At 38.4% G+C, this 23,888-nt stretch overlaps 1 protein-coding gene across 12 annotated transcripts in view; it reads left to right on the top strand.

Annotated features, from left to right (window-relative positions):
* Positions 1-23,888, top strand: part of ABI3BP (ABI family member 3 binding protein) — a 192,773-nt gene that overhangs the window by 12,404 nt on the left and 156,481 nt on the right. For 11 of the 12 annotated variants that reach the window (XM_074898258.1, XM_074898193.1, XM_074898209.1 and 8 more), the window contains exon 1: positions 19,607-19,757. The exons of the other annotated variant lie outside the window; for it this stretch is intronic. In XM_074898258.1, coding sequence (XP_074754359.1) covers positions 19,679-19,757 — 79 coding nt within the window. In that variant the 5' untranslated portion in view covers positions 19,607-19,678. Of the gene's footprint in view, positions 1-19,606; positions 19,758-23,888 lie in introns of those variants that run through there. 12 annotated transcript variants of the gene reach the window in all.

Raw genomic sequence — 23,888 nt, 5'->3', positions numbered from 1 at the left:
TGACACAAGCCAGGATGCCATTGGCCTTCTTGGCCCCCTGGGCACACTGCTGGCTCCTGTTCAGCCGGCTGTCAATCAACACCCCCAGGTCCCTCTCTGACTGGCAGCTCTCCAGCCACTCCTCCCCAAGCCTGTAGCGCTGCTGGGGGTTGTTGTGGCCCAAGGGCAGCCCCCGGCATTTGGCCTTATTGAAACTCCCCCAGTTGGGCTCAGCCCATGGCTCCAGCCTGTCCAGGTCTCTCTGCAGAGCCTCCCTACCCTCGAGCAGATACACCCCCCCACCCAACTTGATGTCATCTGTGACATCCCTTCCCTCCAGCGTGTTGAGCACACCCCACAGCTTGGTGTCATCAGCAAACTGCTGAGGGTGCCTTGATCCCAGTGTCCATGTCTCCAGCAGAGATGTTCAACAGTGCCGGTCCCAGCACCCACCCCTGAGGAGCGGCACTTGTCACTGCTCAACACTGGGACATCGAGCCATTGACCGCAAACCTTTGACTGTGACCATGCAGCCGATGCCTTATCCACTGAGCGGTCCATCCATCAAATCCATGTCTCTCCAATTTGGAGACAGGGATGTGATGTGGAACAGCATCAGATGCTTTGCACAAGTCCAGGTAGATGACATCAGTTGATCTTCCCTTATTCTCCAGTGCTGTAACCCTATCATAGAGGGCCACCAAATTTGTCAGGCAGAATTTGCCCTTTAGTGAAGCCATGTTGGCTGTCACAAACCATCTCCTTATTTTCCATGTGCCCTAGCATAGTTTCCAGGGGGACCTGCTTGATAATCTTGTCAGGCACAGAGATGAGACTGACTAAGCTATAGTTCCCTGGGTCTTCCTTTTTTCCCCTTTTAAAAATGGGTGTTATGTTTCCCCTTTTCCAGTATATATGGACCCCGTGCTTTTTAGTATAGTGTAGCATGCTTAAGTAATCTACACTTTGCATCCACCTCTCTCAGCCTTTGTCAGTGCTGTGGGAGTGTTGAATAAAGTATGTTATTGTTGCTGTTACATGGAAGCTGCTCACCTGTAAATTTGCATGCAACCCAAGTCAAAGAGTCATATCATCTTCTCTTGTGGCTTCTCTACCTTTTTTTTCATGAAAGAGTCATCGGTATTGTCTGAAAATGTAGTTGCTGTGTGAAATACATGTAAATAGAATATGTGCAGACAGAAATAACTAAAACCTGATTGCTATTGTATTTTTTTCTTAGATTGAGACCATTTGTCTACAGGTATCTGTGACGTGTCTTGCCTTGATTCTGTGCTTACATGACTGTTAGTCAAACAGAGGATACAAATTGGTTTTTATTTCCTGTTTTCCATTTTCTTGAAGATACAGAACTTCTGGATCTTCATCTGCAGTAGCATGACACTCTGACCATGCTGTCTTCTGCACCTGATGTTTTTTTCACATTCTTTGAATTAAAGTCTTGTTTGTGACCTTTTTGATTTTTATATGCCACCAGCCCAGTTTTCCTAAGGCTCAGGTGAAATCTGTCTCTTATAGAGGATCTTTGCATTCCAGAAGCATTCTTGGTTTCTGGAATGAATCTCAAACCTTGTTTATCAGGTTTCTGGAATGAATCTGAAACCTCGTTCCTGACATTATGATTTCAGCCAGATGTTAAAACTCTGTATTCTGTTCATTTTGCCAGTCTTGCATTGTATAAGGGTATGTGAGATCTCTCAAATCACTTTGCTTTATGTCTGTGTTGTCATACTCTAGTGGAGGCATTATAAGGGATTTTGTTGCACTAGGATAAGTGAACTACCATAAATAATCATACACACATACTTATCTTACCCCAGCTGCAGAGCAGAACACAGTTAAAACTCTCAAACTTTAAAGTATTTCCGAAAGAACATTTTCATATACTTGCATTTTGGCTTGGTACATTCACTGTAAATTAAAATCTTCAATGTTAATGCTTATGATAAATTAAATTTTCACTGAGGATGAAAGGAATTCTGAAATTGCATTGGTAGTGGAATTAGAATACATACATCAGTACTCTAAGTAGGTCTTTGAAGCAGATTTTTTTCCATCAATTTGATGCTGATAATTTTGGAGACCCATAGTCTCCAAAAGAGAAAGTGGAATCTTCACATCCTTTAGAACTCATTATTTTTGCTGATTATAAAAATAAAATAATCTGATATCCCGAAAATGATGTTTTGTGTTTTGGTTTTAAGTGTTCCTTCTGTTACTAACTTGCTACTAATTGTGACATGAGATTGTGCTAGTCTTACTATTTCTGTAATAGTTTAGCATGGAGACAGAAGTCTTCTTTCTGGTTTCAGGACTTTCAGAATTCTTTAGAGTCCTTCAAGTCTTAGTCTGAATTTGCTGAGATGTTTGCTGTTCATATATTTTTTTCCTTTCTTAGGACAGCTGCTAGTCTTTCTCTGCAGTACCAAGTTTCTGACTACAAAACCAGGTGTTGATGTTTAAAATGTTGGCCTTAGAAAATTATGGATTGTTGAATTGCTCTGTAAACTTCCTAAGGTTCCACATTAGTTTTATTACTCCTCATGACTTACTATTGATGGTTTTCTTATGCATGGATTTTAGAGCTACTGAGTACCAGTTTTAAAACTGGGAAGATCTTATAAAGCTTGGAATCATCTCAGTCAATGACAAAACCACTATTCTCAAAACTCGTTAATAGTGACTTGCAGCGCAACAGCTGATGTAATAATGGGTGTGTATAAATGAATTGCTCGTTTCCTGGCAGATATTCTGATATCCCTGTCTCGCCTTTGTTACTGTCAGATTTCCTCAACATGGTTACAGCTTTTTATTTTTCATTTTTACAATTCTCCTTCTGTTCTGATCTCTGCAAGAAGCCTGCATAACGGTCGTGTCCATATAACCTCATACAAGTATTTCTGGCAATTGTCTAGCCTAATCACAATATATACTGGATTTCAGGAGTAGTGTGCAGAAAATTTATAAACAATATCACAGTTGTTTTGGGTAGTCATATGGTCTCCAAGACAGCAAGAGACTATTACATCATGTAGCCTCACCTCCTGTGTATTGCAAGCCATTTTCAATTTTCAGTTAAAAGCCAGAAAAAAGCAATGGTACAGCTTGTGTGTGACCTTTCTTGTCTGAATTCCAACACCACAGTAATTATATCATAGTTTAAATTTTTGTAAATTGCATTTAATGAAAGCTCTTTGAGTACCAGGGTCCTGTCCAGGTACTGTTTGAATCCCAAATGCTGGTTTGTTGTTTTTTTTTTTTTTTTTCTCTTTACACTAAAGAGCATAATATAGCTATAGGTTGATCTGGATACTAAGGAGAACTCTACTGCTTCTACTTCCCTTCGTATTGTGCTTGTTTGATGTATTTGATTCACCAGTGTGCAGTTGTTCTAGTGTTTCCCTGACATGCTGGATTTTGTGTGTGTGTTCAGTAAGACTGTTTAGAAGCCCTGCACCATTGAAAACAGGAACTGGAAATAAGCTGTGGCCAGTGGACATATTCCCACAACCCTCTCTAGTTACTTGAACCTGTGTGGGGGGACAGTCTGTAGATGAGATTGGGACCAGTCTGGCACTTGGTTACTACTTTCTCCTTAGTATCTCCCTTTGGTAGGAGAATGGTTATTGGTCAGCTGTAAACCTTGTCCATCTATTGGGAGCTGTGGTTACTGCTTGACTAGTTCAGTAGCTTTGACCCTTATAATAGGCTGTGCACAGGGGAGCATGAGCTGATGAATTGTCCTGACAGGTAGCCAGCAGCCTGTGATTGATCATGTCTCATTTGTGTGGTTAGACAACACTTGAAGCAAACAGTTTCTGCTTCCCACTGGAAGCCCAGATCATCCTGAGTTTTAATTAGAGTGGCTGAAGCCTCCTTTGAATACCAAAAAGGAGGGATGTAATTCAGAAAAATATTAGATGTTAACATCTCTGTTAATAAAGACAGACTATGTTGATCTCTGGTGTGAATCCTATTCCTTCTTTCTGGATCCTGGTGACTACAGTCTGATGTTCTTTCTAAACAGATTTTTGTGAGAGTTCCACTCAATTTTCTTAATTGCAAACATATATTCTATTTCTAGCAGAATTGTAAGGGCTAAACAAAAATACACAATGATCTGTCTCAATATGCTTCTACTGGCAACTTTTCTGTAAAAGTCTAAGATTAATAAGGTCAAATCCAATAAGGATTTGACCAAAACATTGTCATAATAGTTCTCTATATCTGGAGCTTTTCTGTATAACTAATTATAATAATTTCTGTATAACTAATTATAATAATTTCTGTATAACTAATTATAATAATATTTCAATAACATGAATCCTATCAAATGATTTTGAAAATTATATTTAAATTATCTCTTAAGATCTTTGATAAGAGAGCAGAAGGGGCCAGAAGAGGTTGCTGAATGCCCATGAGCTTTCATATATTTACATACAAAGAGGACAGTGGTAATGTTGATAACCTATTTACCAGGAACACAAAGGAAATGATAGTAATGATGAGAAAATCCTGTCTAGATACAAAGAAGAGAGAGAGCAAAGAAGTCTTGACCTCAGTGGAAGAGAATTGGGTTAGGGAACACTTAAACTGAATGTACATAAGTCCATGGAGCCTGATAGAATGAACCCATGAATGCTGAGGAAACTGACTGATGGAATTGCAAGACCAGTCTTGAATATCTTTGGAAGGTCATGGTGATCAGGAGAGGTTCCTGATCATCAGAAGAAAGCAAGTATCACTCCTGTCTTCCAGAAGGGCAAGAAGGAGTATCTGGGGAACAGGAGGCCAGTCAACCTAAAATCATGAGAAGGTGATGGAGGAATTAATCTTGGAAACCATTTCCAGACACATGAAGGACAGGAAGGTTATTAGGAGTAGTCAACATGGATTTATGAAGGGGAAATCATACTTAACCAGCATGATAGCCTTCTCCAATGAGGTGATCAGCTTGGGAGATGAGGGAAGAGCAGTGGATGTTTACCTAGTACGGCTTTTGACACTGTCTCCTGTGAAATCCTCATAGACAGCCTGGCAAATTATGGATTAAATATGTGGATAGTGAGGTGGGTTGATAACTGGCTGAACTGCTGTGAATTTTTATCATCTGGTCTCAAGTGTCTTAAATAATGGATATACTTGCATTGTGTGTTTATCCTATATTTTAGGAGAGGCAGTATGAAGCTGAGTGTGGTCAGAGGAGAAGAGTTCTTTTGCAAAAGCCTTAGTTGTTTCAAAGCCAGAGCTGCACATATTTTGATATTTGTTCATTGGATGAAGACAGAGGGAATTAAACATTATATTCTAAACCAGGGAAGTCTTTATTGCAGTTTGTTTGGATCATTTTAACCTTCGGCAACCTGCAAGGCCAACACTCCAAAATGTTTAGTTTGATTTTAGTATTATTTTACAGAATTCCAGCTACTATACTAAATTGCTTCATCACAGTCTTGAAAGGAAGGTAACAAAAGTTTCACAACTGGACAAACCTGCTATTGCCATAATTCAATAAAGCAGAGCAAGCATAAAATAAGTGTGGTGAATACAACATGTAGGGGACATTCTGGTGATTAAATGGAATTTTTCCTGTGTTTTTTAGATAAGGGAAAGAGGAGATGAATGAAAAAGAGATATGAACTTGGTGCTCACCTAACTAGGTAGATGACAAAGGTCCTTTTGCATTTTCAGCTCATAATCTATTCATTATTGATTGTTTACTTGTTGTTGTTAGCAGAACAACTTCCTCCCTTAAAAGCTGCAAGCCACTAAAGAAATATATCCTTAGCTGTGGAAGATTTTTGCTTCCTTTTTACTGGTCCTCCAGCAGAACTGGAGGGGACTATGTCTTGAGGCTGTAAACTGTTTGCAGGAGTGTCTGTCAGTTTCTGTGTTTGTGCAGTCTGTGGTGTAATGGGACTCAGATTAATTTAAAACTTTAAATCCTATGTGTCTTTACAAGGTTATTTTTCAAAAGTAACAATCGGGATCGTGGCTTTTCTGATCTGTGATGTACTCTGAATACTGAATTATGACAACCAAGCTCATGTACAAAATCAGAGTCCGAGTGGTGGTAAAGAACACTGGTGCTAAATGCCACTAAATGATAGTGCTCTTCATTCTTGGCTCTCTAAAAACTGATCATGATAGAAAATAAAATAAGAAAAAAATGTATCTCATAATCATGAGACTTGCTGAGAAGCATGTGAAGATTTATCTTGGCCTCCTTTCGACTTTGTAGAATTTAAGTGGAATTTTTGGTGTAGGAGCTGCAGGAAATTATATTCTTCATACGGGTCCTGCAGTACTTACTCCCTGTTTGTAGTCTTCATGCTCAGGATTCTTTGGTCTTGCATAGTACCAGGCTGTCCTGTGGGAGGAGAGAAAGGACATCAGTTAACCTTTGACAGAGTGATTTTTCTTTTTTTTTTTCCTTTAAAAGATTTTTCTCCATTTTAAGTTAACAGGCCATCTGATCATTCATTTTTTTGCTGGGAATACATTTTGAGGAAAGATGCCTAAAGTCTTTAATGGCATACTTCTGTTTTTATACATGTAAAAACATATATTCCCATATATGATTATTTTAGAGAGTAAATGTTATAAATATTTGTGGCGTTTATCCGAAATATTTTTCAGATTTCTTTTCAGATTAATTTATAACGAACAGTAATTTGACCAAGGTCAGACATCCAAAGTGTTAAGAGCAAACCATCCATCTCCATTAAATGTATTTGTTGAGGAACTTCTTCAACCCGTGGTTCTTTATAAGGCAGTATGTAAGTGTGCTGGTATGAACAGCAGATGACATCGTTCAGCCAGGTATTGTGTTTATCTTGTCTGATTACTAGAAAGTTCAAACACAAACACTCCCTGGCTCTCCCCCCATTTATAATCTTTACTTTGAAAGATTGTGCTACCAAGATTTCAAGGCACTTGATTCATGCACATTTCTGTGTACTGATTTTAATATTCATCCAGCTATGCACTGCCCTGCAGGAGAGAATGCTGGCCTATGCCTGAAGTCTTTACTTTTAAGCTCACTGGTTTGGTCAGTTTTGTAGAACATAAAAGCTTCCTCTTTCTCTGTCTCTCTCCTTCCCCACACCCCCCTTGGGTTGACGATGCATTGAGTAACAGTTGGCAACTTTGTGAGTTGTTTTGAAAGCTAGAAAAACCCTCTTTGTACCTTAGAGACTGAATGCTGTTTGGGAAATAAGTGATGTTGTATGCTTTGTCAGTTTATTGGCTGCTTTCTCGCATGCTCTTTTGGAAAATCCCTATAGTCCTCATACATTTTTTTCCCACCATTCCCTTCCCCTGCTTTCATACTACAGAAGATACCTCCAGTTTTTCTATTGTCATGTTGCTTGAAGAGCTCTTGTCTTTTCACATCCAAGTGCTATTCCCAGAGGGCCATCTAGAAATTGTTCACCCTGACTCATGTGAAGCTGAGCTAAATCTCTTCTGATCAAAAGAGTTTAAAACTGTTTTTCTGAGAAAATTATGACTGACACTGTAATTTCCATTTGAAAACAGCTAACATCTGTGGAAAGCGCATAACTGATGCCCAAGGAATTTCTGCAAACTAAAATCCGTGTCATGATTGACTTTTTTCAGTTCTATAGAAGAAAAGGAGGGGGGGAGAGAGAAGCCTCTGACCCAAGACTGGTCTAATTTTAGTTTCTGCATATGCTGATAGTATCAAGAGGTTGCCTTTCTCCCTTTCTGCTGTTTTTCCCTTTTGGGGGGCCATTCTGCACTTGCGGCACATGTTCCCTTGTCACTGATTGGCTATGGGTGAGCCAACATTTTGAATTGAGTGACTGAGTTAAGAATAAATTGATTCAGTAGATTAACTCCATGTTTATAGATCTCACACATCATTTAATGATACCACTGGCGCTGTGAGGTTTTCCCCTTAACTACTTTGCCTTCAATTCATAAAATGAGTCAAATTTTTATGAGAGGTGACAGATGACAGAACAGTTGGCTGTTACAGGAAAGGCTTGTTGCAAGAGGTATGCTTGTGTACGTGTAGAGTAGATCACAAGCTTTATTTCTATCTATTAAATGGTTTGGCACAGTAGCAAAACTGATGTGTGTAATGTTAGTCTGTAACGTGTATATACCATTCCTTGAGTTGTTTGCTGATCTGAGGGAGCTTTTGGTGCCCTTTTATGTTCCAAGTTTTCCAAACCTGATCTAGTATTTTCAGAGTTGTTATAAATTATACAGGGGAATGCAAGCTGTTTAGCTCTTCTTCTGATACTATCCAAAGGTCAGACACATCCCACTAGGAATTTGAAGTTTTGCGTACTTTCCTGAGTTGGCTTGGGGAAACTTGCATCCTCAGGGAAGCACGTACACAGCTTTATTGATAAGTGATTTCAGTATGTAATGAGAATGGGATCCATTCTTTCTGGACAAACCATGGTTTATGTGAATACCAATTATTTTGAACATCAGCCTTTTCTCTTTTTCATCAAATTAATAAAAGTATTGTAACTCTTTTCTGCCTTTACAGTTTTAGGAGTTTTTTTACCAAGTGATATTCTTTTCTTCGTAAGTTTTAATGGTTCATCTTATGTCAGACTCAACGTCGGAAATACCCTCTGTTCTTCAAGTTTTATTTTTTTTTAAAGCTTCTCTTTGCAAAAGCATGTTTAATGTATTCTTATAAAGATAAGAATATGTTTCCAATTTCATAGGAAACAGAATATGTTTCCAATTTCATGAGTGAAAGGAGGTTTAGATCTGTTTGAGGACCATTATTGATCCTGATCTGCAAATGGAATGAGCAGCTTTGTAGCTAAGGGTCAGAGATTCATTTTCTCACAGTATGCCAGTAAGCAGCTTTTAACTAAAATAAAAAGGGAGATTTTTTTTCTCAGTCTGCTTCAGAGGGTATAGCAATCTCTTTGTAATGTGGAAAGGAAGGAAAAGATAGTGCTTGAACTAATAAAATGCCAAAATTGGCTTCGTGTTTTCTCTTAATTATGAGATAATAATAAAATTGAAAATCAGTGCAATGGCAAGTAGACATATGTTAATGTTTTGTCCTTATGTCTTCAACTAGTATTTCTGATTATTGAATACTTCTTGTGCTCTTTCACTGGTGTAGCAGATACAGAGCTTTTTATTAATTGATGTACATTTTTTAATATTATTTTTTTTATTTGGAACATATGTAATTGAAAATCTGTGAAGTGTTACAAATTTCTCATTTTCTTGTTAGGGAATAATCATATGGGCAGTTATTATGTGGCTTCTTGTACCTTGGCAATGAGGATTTTATGCTTTCATGTTTTTCTCATCCAGAATTCTTGGTGTTAGAGTGTTTTGCATTTTTAAAAAATTTGAGAGCAGGTCATGGTCCTCTGAAAACATCTCTGTGGTGAACTGATAGCAATTGCAAACAGGAGTCAACACAGGAAAATGTAGATGATGTTCAGAATTCTCGTTAACCTCGTCTGCAATGGTACCAGGGATTAATGGTTTGGAATAGGAAGTCTCTTCTCATGGAGAATATCCCTACATTTTATGACTGCAAACTGACTGAACACCATTATTAAACTAGTAATGTATTTGTCTAGTGGCTAAACAGGAATTCATAGTTGAGGGTCATCTGGCACTTTGTGCTTAACTCAGGAATGCTCAAAAACTGTTTTACTATTTTACTCTGTCCTGTTGACCTGAAAATACAGAAACAGTAATTTTGAGGGAAGAGGTTTTGAAATGAGCTCTGAGTTTGGATGCATGGTTCTGTGTGTTCATTTGCATTTGGCATAACAGAAACACAGATGCTGATATTATTTGATAATAATTAAAAAGAATTCCCTTTTTAATTTAAGGTTCTCTTAAAAGAACCCAACCTGTACACAAAAAGAGATTTCCAAAATGTACTATTGTACCTGGCTGTACTCCAGATCGTGTCCATATCTCTGTAGCAGTTCCCAGCTTTTACACTCTCTGAGCTCTTGAAAACTTGCACTTTGGATGCCATATCTATGTTCCTTGATAGTTTTTCAAGATGCTGAGGCGCAAGCAGGTTCAAGACATTGTACATATCTTACTTCATGAAATAGAATCCAGATTTATATGAAAAAGTCATACAAACTTTTAAAGAAGCAAACAGTTCAGAATTCAGTTTCCATGCACTCCACATGATGAGACAGTTCCCAAATTCTTGGTCTCTGAAACACTAAGGATTTTAGTACATTGGTGCACTAAATTCAGTGCATTGGTATTCAAAGGCAACCAAAAAGTGTTAACTTGGTGCCTTCACTGATGCTGTGAGATGAACTAGGCATCGTACTTACTAACATAGGGCTTTTCACATCACATCTGAAAATAATAGGATTCTTTGGTGAAGTTATTGGATAATAAATAGTGTTACACAGTGAGCAAATCAGGTTTCTTCTTGAGGATGTGATACTGTAACTATATTGTAATGTACAGTCTAACGTAGTACCTTTTCATTTAGGGGAAGAGAGGCTTCTGAATTTCCTCAGCTGTTAATAGTATTTTAAATTTAGGAATTAGAGAAAAGAATGTGTACTCCAGGGTGATATTTTCTTTTCACGTTGGGTAATACAGTGGTTTATTTTTTATGTATGGATATTCATACTTTATTTGAGATTGGGAGAGTGCCTTGAAAGAGAATTTCCTTGTTGTCCTTGCTTATATTTTGTTTATGTCATGGAGATGTCTTGGATAGCACAAACTGTACTATTTTCAGATGGAACTGAACTGGAAGATAAGGTCCACTTGTGCACATAATCCGCTATAGCTACCGGTGGCCATTTGGTCTATGGGACCAGGCTAAGACTAGTATTAAGTAATTCCCTTTCTGTTTTGAAGTACATAAAGCAAGGATGTTAGGCCCTATGCGCTTTTTGGCTGTACAGAGCTCTTTCTTTTGGGCTGCACTGTTTGCTAAAGCTAAAGCACAGTTCTTGACATTAAGAAAAAATCTTCCAGTGGACATTTAAGGACTACCTGCTGGAAATGTGCGGTTGCTGTTCATTTTTGCAGTCAGCATAACCCCTTTTCTCTGCAGATAATATGCCTTGTCGTTATATAGGCTGTAACATCTTCGAGATGTTTTGATTAGACTTAGAGTTGTAAAATACTAGGTCTAAGATTGACACGCAAATAATTTGGTTTTAAAGACAGAATGTCTTCACAGAGGTTTTTTTAATTTAATTTTGGGTTTTGTTCGCTTCAAATAAATTGCATGTGTGCTGTTATTTTATTCTTCATATAATATACCTTCCTTTTTCTGTCCCTGGGTACAGAGGATAATTATGACAGCTAAAGGTATGAATAGGAACATTACGAGTTATTTTTAATAATTTTGCTGTGTACTTTAGAGTAATATAGTTTTGTTGGTCATTAGCTGCCCTTTTCAGCTTAAAATGAAACATACAGTTTACAGTGTTTAAAGTTTACACATTTACATGTTTACGGTTTACATGTTTAAATTCTGTGCACAGTAGTGACAAGCAACCACACTTGAAAGTTATTCACAGTATTCTGAACTAGATAAGCCTGCTGATGTTGATTGTAAACGAATATAGTCAAATTCAGCCAGAAAGTTTCTGGAAGATGTGTCTTAGGCCAAAATGACTCATAAGGAGAGGGGAACAAACATGAATTATTTCCCTCTTGTCTTTGCATGCATTCATTAAATCTCTGCATCCTAGCCAAAGAAATAATTTTCTTCTGCCAAGAAAATAAGTATCCTTTATTACAACTAAGAATCTGGTTGTCCTCCTCCATCTAACTTTGAGACAACTTCACTACTCTTCGTAAACCTTAACAATGTTTTACTTTTAATATTGGCTCTAGTTATTTCCAGGGCTTCCCCTGGCTTTCTGTCAGAATGTTTGACTGATTGATGTAGGGAAAGGGAGGGGAGAGGGGGAACAGGCACAGTTTAAGGCTGCACCTGCTGTCCCTGGAGTGGGCCAGATTTGGTGCTGAGTTGCATTTAATTCAGTGCCCCAACTGGAGTGAAGCAGAAGTTAAACTTTGAGTTATACTCTGATGTATTCTTCTTTTTGCTGTGATGAATTGAGCTGACAGCCATGGAGAGAATAAATTTTTCTATTTTAAGTCAAAGAACACAGGCAATAGCCTTGTACACTTTAATTTTTTTGGCATTGCCTTGATAGAATTGTGACGTATTGTACACTTTGTAACGTATCTACACGTTGTACATATTTATCCAAAGAGCAGTTTAGTCTCCATCTGCATTCTGTCCTGAGAGCTTATTCTGGGAGGATGTAATGAAACAGGTGAAAAAAACCCTGACAGAACTTGCAGGTTTTGGTAGTAGCTGCTTGCAATCTGTGGGTATATGAGCTGTAGTGCACTACGTGGAGGATTAATTTCATTAGCAACACCCTGTCCAAGCTAGGCAGCCTTTCTGAGAGGCATGGGTTATTTTGTCAGGCAGCACCATACAGACCCAACCGTACCCCTTGTGAAATCTTGTTCTCCTCCTGGTGCTTAACTGTGCTTACCAGCCTCCTTGGGAGCTAACTCCTAAAGCTCTGCAGTGTGCTCTGTGGATGTTTGCTGGCTGGAAACATGGTGTAAAAAGCTGGCAGATAGTTGTTAGTCATCCCTAAATTTTGATGGACAGTCATGTTTGTTGACGTTGAAATAAAATGCTGTATCCCAGTCCCAGCTAATCCACTCACCTGCTCCCTTGCTCTCTCCAAAGACTTTCTGTATAATGAATTACTCTGTTGGTTAGAGAGGTTGTGTCGGCTCAGCAAAGAAGGAGCTCGGTGGCTAAAAGTTGTCTCGAGGGTGCACCCTAGCGTCGAAAAGCGGCAACGCTGATGTGGAGCATTGGGAGTCCTTGGGGCGGGAACTGGAAAATTCTGTTCAGAGCAGCTAAGGAACAATCCAGAGTTACAGGCCTAGAGCACAGAAAAGTTGTGGATGGGTTGAGAAATAAGGAAACATGTTAGATCTCTTTGAGATGATTTAGAGGAGGAAGTCAGAAGTACTTCATTAGGATGTGACTGAGCGGTGAGGAAGGGGTACCACACTTCATGGCGTAGTAGTTTGTCCTGTGGCAGTAATCTGAAATAAACTAAATCTGTATCAGAGATATGTCATATGACATGCGGGATCCATTCCTGTACAAACCCACTATAGCATAACTTGACAAACGTCAGAGCAGTAAATCATTAGCACTTCATTATTATCTTCAGAGGTAAGTGCTCCTGCTGATCTGTGCTAAAGACAGACATCTCTTCACAATAAAATTGCCATTGGCATCAACAGTCATGTTCTAAATGTAAAAACAGACATTTTTTATCCTATCCTAGTGTGTAGTAATAGACTCCAGACTTCACATCTGAGTTCACTAATCCAGACTGTGATCTTACATTATCTTCACAAATCAGAACATACTGTGGAGAGAGACTGAAAGAGACCAGGAGAGGCTGACTTCTGCAGTGGAATATTGAAAGATTGAGGCTCAGTACACCATGGATTATGAAATCCACCTTCCAAAGCAATCTATCTAAGATAGAACTGGTGCTTAAAGTCTTAGTTTACATTTTAAGCATGCTTATAGTAATTAAATTATAATCCAGAATAATATAGGCTATCCTAAATTCATTCTTATCCCACAGAAATCGATATATACTAAGATATTTTTGATTCATACAATTACTGTGTTGGAGATTCATTACTGTTACGTGCCTTTCTGTGTTTTACTCTTTGCTTCTGCCTGCATTTCAACTTAATCAGATTCTATTTACGCAGTGATAAGTATTTAGAGATATGATAGCAGAAGAGGCATAGACAGGGCACATTTGGAAGGAATATTGCAGAGTAGTCCAGTAATAGGCTGTATTTGTGTTAATTATCTAAAGTAGCACAAATGTTTTGATGATAGAAAAGATGAAGGCAGTTTTCTTCAGACAGCAGCATCTTCAGTACTGAGTAATTACATAGTGCTTCAAAGGACAGGCTAGGTTTTTTGCTATAGGAGCTCTCTGAGGTTAGGCAGATTTATTTCTCTTAAGAGTGAAGGGAAAGCCTTCAGGTGCTGAACCCTTCAAAGAAATATTACATGTTTTGAACACATGCTCAAATAAGCTGTGTTTCTGATAGTGTTTTAAAATATATATTGTAGCACTCATAGTGTATTTTATGTAGTATACATCTACTTAAATGGTTCATACATAGTGTGGTCAACTAGTTGGGTAAGTGGTTGGATGCTTGGGCAGTAGTTAATGGTTCGTATGCTAGCTAGAGGATGGTAACAAGTGGAGTACCACAGATGCTTATCTTAGGACCTATCCTTTTAACATCTTTGTCAGTAACCTGGAGGAGATGACAGAGTGGATGCTTGTCAGGTTTTCAGGTGACACAAAATTGGGATGACCACTTGATATTCTTGAGGGCAGAGCTGCCATTCAAAGTGACCTAGGCAGGCTAGTGGAGTGGGCTGACAGAAACCTCATGAAATTCAACAAGAACAACTTCAGAGTCCTGTATCTGGTGGGAATAACCCCTGCAGTGATATAGGCTGGGGGATGACCAGTTGGGAAGCAGCTCCACTGGAAAGGATGTGGGGGTCTTGGTGGGCAGAAGCAAGTGCAGGAGCCAGCAGTGTGCCCTGGCAGCAAGGCAGGTCAACAGTGTCCCGGGCTGCATGGACAGGAGCATGGCCAGTAGAGGGAAGGAAGTAACTGTCCCCCACTACTCACTACTTGTTGGACCACATATGTAGATAGTGTCCAGTATTGGTCTCTCACCCTGCCCCCAAATACAGGACAGACACCAATAAACTGGAGCAAATCCAGTGAAGAGCAGCCAGGATGGTCAGGGTCTGGAGCACTTGCCTTGTTCAGACAGGCTGAGGGAATGGGACTTGTTCCATCAGGAGAAGAGGCAGCTCCAGGGGACCTAACCTGTGCTTCCAAGGAGGTTGCCAAGAAGAGGAGCTAGGCTGCTCAGTGTTGCATAGTGGGGGCATGAGAGAAAGTGGGTGCAAGTTGAAATAAGGGAGGTTTAAACTGCTTGTAAGAGAAAATTATTTTCCCCATGAGGATGGGCAGGCAGTGGAGCAGGAGCTTAGTGAGACTGGGTGGTCTCCTTCGTTGGAGTCTTTCAAGACCTGGCTGTTAAAAAATAATTTAAAAAGGCAAAGTAAGCCCCAAATAAAGTAATACAAAATATTGAGATCACGGAGAAGTATCAGAGTTGAAAACCTGGAATCAGGCTGCTTCTCCATATGGTAGGTCATGATAATGTCAAAACTGTGGAAGTAAGTGTACTAGGTTACTTGAGTAGGGAACAATAAAATAAGTTAATAATTCAGAGAACCTAAATAAATGCTTGTCTTACTTCACTGCATGTCATGCAGAACTTTGGTGAAATGCACAGCCTGTTAGTAAAGATGAGTCACTGTCTGAAATTACAAGTGTCAAATGAGTGCATGCTGGAACAGTTTGATGAACTATGTAACAAAATGTCACAAGAAACAGCTGTTCTGTCCATCCCTTTTGACTGATTCTCTTCCTTTCACTTTGTCTCCAATCCCATTCATTTGGAGATCTGGAACGCAGTTTGGGATCGGGATACTAGAATGTGCTGATATTATCTGTCATTTTTATGCTATCAAATGAGATACGTCTTACCTTTTGACTAATAGATTAGCATGTATTTTTGATAGCATGAGAGTTTAAATGTTGGCTCATCAAAGTAACAGTGGGGGGACTGGGAAAGACGAAGTAATTGCAGACTCTCAGAAAGTAAAGTTTTTACTTTTTTTCTTTTTCTTTTTTAAGCAACACATCTGAAAGAATGTTCTTTGGCATCTCTCTTTTCCTGAAGGCCTTTAGAGGAGATCCCGTGACATTTACAAGAAAAAGAGTCCAATAATTGAGTCACACACAAAAGATGATAATTACAATTAACATTTATACAACACATTTTATGACAAAGGTACTTGTCAAATAATTAGCAGTACTGGTGAAAGGTACAGTACCAACCAGCAATGCTGTGAAAAAAGAGACCAAGTGTACTGCAAGTAAGCTCTTACTCTTAGTGAGCTCAGTACAGCATTATTGTGCTTTTCAGTGTGAAGATAGGATTTTGTTTTTTAAGATTATGCTTTATACACTCTTCCTGCTTTAAATTGGAACAGTAAGGAGTTGAGTCACCTTGGCTTTTGCTTGTCAAAATAATCAGGAATGATAGGTGAACTGGAATTGAGCCCGAATCTCAACAAAAGCATAGTCATATTTGGAAACAAAATGTAAAATCCTGTCTACTGCTCTCCCCCCTTCCTTCCCCCTACCTTTTTCTTTTCCTTCCCATACTCTTGTTTTCACTGTACTTGCTGGTCTGGGAACTATTAAAATAGACCTAGAAAAGCTCTGTTCTGCTCCCAGACTAGCTGTGATACCATCTTGTTGGAATCTCTGGTTTTGAGATCTACCCCAGAGAGACTCAGTTGAAATTGAGGTAAGCAAGAAAACTTTTGAGTGCTTTGTTACTTAAGCATTAATTTGGTGCTGAAGAGGAGGAGTCTTTAGGGGACCCAAGATTTTGACTCTTCCTGAACAGATTTGATCTATTTGACACTTTTCATAACTGCACTTATGTCTTTTTTATTGCCTTTTATGCTGAAGATATAATAACACAAAACTCATGAACTGGATCTTCTTTGTTTAATCTTTTCCTTCTGATAGGTCAAAGGATGTGTAGCATAATTCCAGGTTTGTGTGGATGAGAGAAACCTGAAGAACTTCTGGGTTGGATAATTTCTGCTGTGAAGTGTGACATACAGTTTTTATTTCTGTGAACTGAAACCAGATGTTGTCTCTGTTTAAATGGAGATTGTGGAGCAGCCCTCAATAAGAGGAGAAATCTGATACTTGAACAGCATTACAGAAGCATCCAGTAGTACAGGATAGTGCTTGAAGCCCCAGGAACTCTATTCTGTGCCCATGTTTGGTGTTTCATTGCAGTAGTCAGCATTCAGTGAACAGTAGAAGGATTTAGGAAAAAAGAAAGCAGAAGCTGGCGTGGGTTTCAATTTTTCATGTAACCAAGGTTTCCTAGGAAAGGTCAGTCTGGTAAGAAAATAAGTGGACAAAATCACTGTTCACATAGATGATGCCAATGTGGGGGGCACATTAGAAAAGTGTAAGAGAATATTATATTACTGATTTTTGGAGTCTTGGCATATATTTGCCAGAAATTTACACTCTCACCTGCTTATCAAACCATAATTGCCCCCAATGAAGCGTATACTTGTTAAAACAGAAGCAAATGCATCATGACGTGCGTCTTTGAACTCTGGGCTGAGCTGAGCTGTTTTCTGCAGGAATGATCAGAGGGAAAGGGACCTGGACAGTCTGTCAGGACTTCAAGGAGAAGATTAAATGTCTCTCTGGTGTACCAAACACAGAAGTGTTTGGATATAAAGCACAGGAGGAAGAGGGAAGGTGTAACTGGCAGCAGAGAAGCATGTGGTTGTGAAAGCAAGAATGAGAGTATATTTGCCTCTAAGAGAGGGGATAAATCCATTTTGTTAGGTAGCCAGATAACTAATAGGTTTCACTGAGATTTTTCTGAGCAGAAGTTGGCTTTTGTATATTTTGTTGAAAGGTGTTGTGTGATCTTTAAAAGGAGAATGAATGTGCCATAAGACAAACCAGTAGAGTCCACTTTAATACAAAGACAGCTGTGTGTAATCAAGAGCTAATTTTTCCCATTACATCTCCTGAGAGACTACTCCATCAAATTATTGATTTCTTATTTTTAATTTTGAAGAGAAAAAACTAGAATGTGGTTTCTGGAGCATTTTTAAAAATAGTATTTCAACAAAAAAACGAATGGCACATTTGCTCCATGTATCCAACTTTCTGTCATTTGAAACTTTTGCCATCAGGTGTTTTGGGAGACTTCTGTCCAGCTGTGTGGCCTTATCTTTTCATCTCATCCAAATTGTACCTGTTGCATTTATCTGTTCATAGTGTTTATCTTCAGGATCTGAAGCCTCCCAAAGATCCTTGAGGTAATAGTGTTTGGGGCTTTTTTGGGGTCTATCGATATTGCTGAATTCCAGTTTGCTGTTCCCAGATTTGAGTTAGTGAATCAGAAAAAAGGTTTCCTTATGTCATAATTTAAGAGGGTGTGATCGGGCTGGAAAACACTTCCATTGTCACACTGTTTTTGTTATAGCTGTGTGCTGTCCATACTGATTAGAAGAGCTTGAAATTCTTTTGTTTTGTCTCTAGCTTCTGTTTTGAAGTTCTTCCTGAAGTATGGACTATATGGGGTCTTTTAATTACAGAACTAATCTGTATTCTTTAATATATTACCCTTTAATCTTAAACTTCTTTGTTTCTATGCAGGCCAGGCACTAATGCTGTGATTTATCTCTGCTTATAGAACACTATATGAAAGTAGTCCAGGCAACTGGGGAGAGGGAACAGACTGAACATACTAAAGAGCTTGCTTTACATATTGCAAGCAATGGACATGTTTGGTTTTGGTTGTTGTGGGTTTTTTTCTCTCTGGGGACTGGTTTTGCGGCTTTTGTTTGGGTTTTTGTTGTTGTTAGTTTGGGTTTTTTTGGTGGTTTGTTTTGGTTTGTTTTGGGGGGGGTTTGGTGTTTTTTTTGGTGTTTTGTTTCTTTTTAAAAATTTTTAGGCAGAGATATCACTACTTAATTGAATAGTTTTTATCTCTTTGGGGATGTTTTCTGGATACTGAGATTAAATTCTTCCTTATTCAGTTTTAACCTTTTTTAACCTTTTTCTTCTGCTTCAACCTTTCTTTCCCACCTTCTCAGTTCTGAGTAGGACCAAATTCTGTGTTTAGTCAGCTCATTGTAAACATAGAGTGAAACAGCTTTTAATGGAATAATGGAATTTCTTTTTCATTTACGGTTATGTAACTGGCAAGAGGATCTAGTCCCTTGAAAGGAGGTGCATTGCTTTTTTGCTTTCAATGTGCATTGTGCCCATTGACTCAATTGTATGAGGGGAAAATATAAAATATTTTTAAATTGCCAAAATCGGATACAAGTGGAAAAATTACATTTAGTTTTTTCCAAACCAGATTTTTTGCTGAATAAATGTTTATCATACCTGTTTATAATGTCATGTCAAATTAAACTAGTATTTATTTTGCCTAGATGAAAGCCACATCTAGCCCGGATTAATCTTAAGCAAAATCTTGAAATTGCAAAAGTACTGAATTCAGTAAGCAGTTTTCTGAGTACTGTGAATGTTATTTTTGCATTTTAAGTCCAGCTTTCTTGGATAAAACAGTGAAAATGTCTCTCAGATCAGTTTTCAGTTAATAAGAGTTTTGATATTTCTGGTTTTATTTGCATGGAATTTAAGTGATCAGGAGATAATTTCTTATACTGAGCAGTGGAAAGACCTTGTAACAAACCCCAGAAAAAAATTATTGTAGGGGGAGCCTGATAATTTTTTCTTAATGCTAATTCTCCTTTTCCAGTGGGAGTGAATGATGTCATCCTGTCTCCTCCCACTGTGTAAACTAAGCTTGTGTCAAAGTGTTACTGCCTCTTGTCACAGAGAGAACAGTTCACTTAAATGCAGCTGCAGTTCTTTTGTGTGATACCTGTCAGAATCATTCCCAGTGCGAGATTGGGTTTGTGACCATGATGTCAAGATTGGTCTTTCTCCTTTTCTGTGGATATATTGCACTAAACCTGGGAAATGCTCAGAAATTGCCAAGAGGCAAGTAGCTATGACAACTTTCTGGGTTTTTGTTTGTTTTTCTGTTGCGGGGATTTTTGTTTTATAATGCTTGTGTTTTGCCATGGAAATTTGCTTTCAACATGTTAGGAATGATTAAAGATAATAGAAAAGATGAAAGAAAGCAAAGTCCAGGTAGAAGAGAGTAACTTTAAAGATCTAGAATAAAACAAGCTCAAATATTTTCATGGTATCTTGTGACTCTAGTAAGAAGTACCATGAAACAAAGTAACTGTATTTAGTGATTTTATAATGATTTAGACAGCGTTGTGCAGGTTAGTGGTTTAAGGTCTTAAAGAAAATGTGGCTTAGAAGCACCCTGTGTTGTTGGTGGAAGATTTCAGTTCTGTCTTGAATTGCTTTTATTCTTTCCCTTTATATCCATCCTTAACAATTCAATATGAATTGACTTTTGTACGTCAGTTGGTATGCATTTTGAGGGAGAGAAATATGATTTATGAAAATTTCCACAAGAAGAATATAACCCTCCAAAACTGTGTGAATATTTGTTTAACTATTCCTTTCTCCTGGAGTCTGGAAGTACAGTAGATTTGCAAAGCTGGCAGGGATCTCTTCTCTTCCTTGCTAATGTGACCCATGTAACACTGGCATTTTACTGCTATTTTATTACTGCAGGAAGAACATTCACAGCATAACATGAAAATAATATTTCTATATCTAGATTGTAAAACACTTCGTAGTACCTTGGCATTAATACACCATTTTCACAACTGTTTCTGTACTGCACGTATTGCTCTTCCTTTGTAGAAGTGCTTGCCTGAGTCCACTGTGCTTTGTAATGCATTTTACATCTGCAGTCTCTGCAACCAGTAACATTTAGAAAGGAAGCTGTGATTTAGTTCCTTCTGAGAACATTTATTAAGAAATCAGCACTTTGAGGGCTCTCTAGGAGATTCTGTTCATAGATGTGGAACCTAAATGTATTTTGGGGAGAAGTGATTTTTCACCCCCCACCCCTCCCCAAGAGACATTTTAAAAGATTTTTTTTAAATTTTTTTTTTTTAATTCTTTGCTGGTGATGTTCTTTTGGAAGTGGCTTTCTTTTAAGCTCATCTACTGAAAACAATGGGGAGTTTTCTGCATAGTACTGCATTGTGGGGCAATGGGTAGTCTGTGAGTAACAGATAGATATGCAGTTGTTCAAGTCAAACAGAGTGCAAGACCTTAGTTTTATCAAAAAAGCAATCTGTAAGTAAAGTAATGTAACAGTTTTCATAGGGGAGGATGATATTGAAGAGAGAGGAACCTTGTATGTATTGCCTGCCTTGAGGGAAAGACCTTTTCTAGTGCTTGTCTTATTAATTAATTAAATGGTTTCACTGGACTTTCTGCTCATTACCACAGAATACTGGCTGTTAAGTTAACTGTGGCATTCAAAGCTACTGATACACTGCAGTCAGTGGGAGATTAACTCTGGGATGCATTTTTTCCTGTCCTAAAAGAACATTGCAGAAGTGAAGTTCTGTTTGCCAAATGCATAAAGCTGCAGGTGGAAACTTAATTTCTTTTCAATAAAATGGCTCTTTAAAGATTCCCCCATTGCAGTGTTGCAACATCAGTCCAATTCTTTTGTTTGCAGCCACCTCTCAGGTTATTTGCATTGGACTGCATTTAAAAAACAGGTGTATTAGTACCTAGCTGTTGTTTGGAAATGTTTAAAGGATTGTCTTTTTTTTTCTAAAACACTTTTGTTTGACAGGGAGTACAGAGTGTTTTCATAAGCAGAGAATGTAATTTGCTCTTAAAGTCTTTTTCAAATGAGGATATGTAGTGGTAGTATTCTGTTAAGAAGGCTACTCTGCCCTGCTAAGCAAGCTTAAATTCCAGTGGATTCCTGCACTCTTCAAGTCACAAACTATGCAACTGAGTTTTCAAAGTTGCTACTGCTCAATGGGCAACAGCGGAATCAATTTCATAACTTGAGGGAGAACAGTCTAGCCAAACTTGCTTTGATTAGTGGTGCAGGGACTCCTGCAAACGGGTTCTCAGTGTAAATCTTGCCATTCTTACTACCACTTCAGAATTCTAGTGTTCAAGTCTTCTCTCTAGGAGGTGAAACACCCTGATCCCCTGTCTCATGGACTGGGATTTTCTTTCAGTGTTACAAGGTGGAAAGAACATCTTGCCTCCTGCAGCTACAAAGGAGCAGAGCCAGTATAGCCTTCGGATGTCAGTGACTTCAAGAGCTATTGGAGAGACTGTGTGCAAATATGCTGTTCAGGAGGCTGGAACACATATGACTCCCTTTTCCCTTATATTTTTATAGTTTCACTTGCACAGGTGTGTGATTGACTAGAATGACAAAGAAAATGTTATTGCTGTTCTCAAAAGAGTGTTCTTCATTAACAAATTCTTTAATTATTTTTATTTCAAAAATTAAGGCACTGTTGGAGGGATAATTTGGAAATGCTACTAACACAACTCAAATAGTCAAAATCAGGGAAATATCAGTTAAAATTTCCAGTGGAAACTTTACGCTGCTTCTATGTATCCTGCATTATAATAGTTTTGCCTGTATAGAAAATAGGTCTTTACTTATATCTGGTCCTAGTGTAGTGCTTTAAGCACAAGTGAACACCCTTTCTCTTGCAGTTCTTTGTCACATTTACGGTAGCAAATGACAAGTGATAAGGCAGTTATAAACTGTGCATAATTCAGACTCTTTCTACGTTAAGATTTTATAGATATAAGTAAGGGCAACGTAATTGAAAAGGGAAGGTTGGTGGGTATTGTGTTTTACTGTGGAGGCGATGCTTTTTTCACAATTACGTTTGTGTTTCATGAGTATCCGTCTGAGGGATCAGCTGCTAAGAAAATTCTGTAGTCTCAGTGTCCATGGAGATTATGTGAGGAGTCACAGAACAGCAGGGCAGGAGATGATGGTACAATTAGGGAGAGTCTTTTGTCAAGTGTTTGAGCCACTGTCCCTTCAACCATGTCCAGCTTCTAAAGCTTTCTTCTTCATCGGAAAGAAGAGAGGCATGGACGTTTTCAACTTATTTTTGTCTCTTCCATTATGCCACTATGCCAGTGTCATCCAACATAGAATTCTTCAGTTCAGCACTGTTGTACTTGAAATATTTTAATGATGGGTGGAAACAGTTGCAATGCATAGGTGTCAGAGTTATAACTTCTCGTACTTTCTCTAATTTTTATTGTTTTGTGCAGCTGAAACGTTCCATCCTTGAAGAAGGCAGTATCATCTCTCTAGACAGGGACTGAGTACAAAAAGTCCTGTCTTTAGAGAAGGAGTCGGTAAGCAGTGCATCTTGAACCTGAGAGGGAGGTGAAAAAGCAAAGCTACATAACCAAAAATAAACAAGTTACAGGACATAATCCACAAGATTTTAGTGCCTTGTAAACCATGTTTCACTGGCATCTTTCCAGCTGGACCTGATACAAATGTTGTTGAAGGCAACAGTTATGGAACAAGTTCTTAGTGTTTGGTAAAACAATATTACATGTTTTTGATTTTTGCCAGTTGACTTTCCAGTTACAACACAGATGTGCTGAGAAATTCGGTTTTTCACTATAATATCTGTTTCTGATAGCTTTTGTGTATCTTCATGTTCTGTTTTTCTTTGGTAGAGCTGAAAAGAAATTGGGGTTGATCCATTGATCCCTTCTTATAGAGTTACAGTTGTATAAAGTTTTTAAAAAGAAGAGTCTGAATGTTGTTCTGGTTTGGTTTGGTTTTGTTGGTGGTTTTTGTATTTTTTTTTTCTTCCCTATGTTTCTAACCTCTGTGGTTTTCCTACTATTTGAATTAGTCATCAGGTAGATTGGAATTCAAGCTCATCCTTGTTCTACTTTTCAGGATTTAGGCCTGTCCTGTTCTGCTTTCCAGGAAGGGCTCAGGAAACCTTAATTCACCTTCCTCCTGGTTACTGCCTTCTTAGGGAAAAAGAGTACAGACTTGACATTCCTTATGGGACCATGTGAAAGAGCCTGATTTACAAACTCATGTGGAAAAAAATAGATCCAAAACTTTCTTGTTTCCACGGTTGTCAACTGTGGAGATAAGTTGGAAAAATAATAGTTTCACTCTAAATTGGGGGTTTTTGTTGTTGTTTGGTAAGTATACAGGAATGT

The sequence above is a fragment of the Athene noctua genome, chromosome 1 (genome assembly GCF_965140245.1).
Source record: "Athene noctua chromosome 1, bAthNoc1.hap1.1, whole genome shotgun sequence".
NCBI classification, from domain to species: Eukaryota; Metazoa; Chordata; class Aves; order Strigiformes; family Strigidae; genus Athene; species Athene noctua.
Note: the sequence above shows the minus strand (reverse complement) of the source record. Positions and strands in the feature narration are given on the sequence as shown.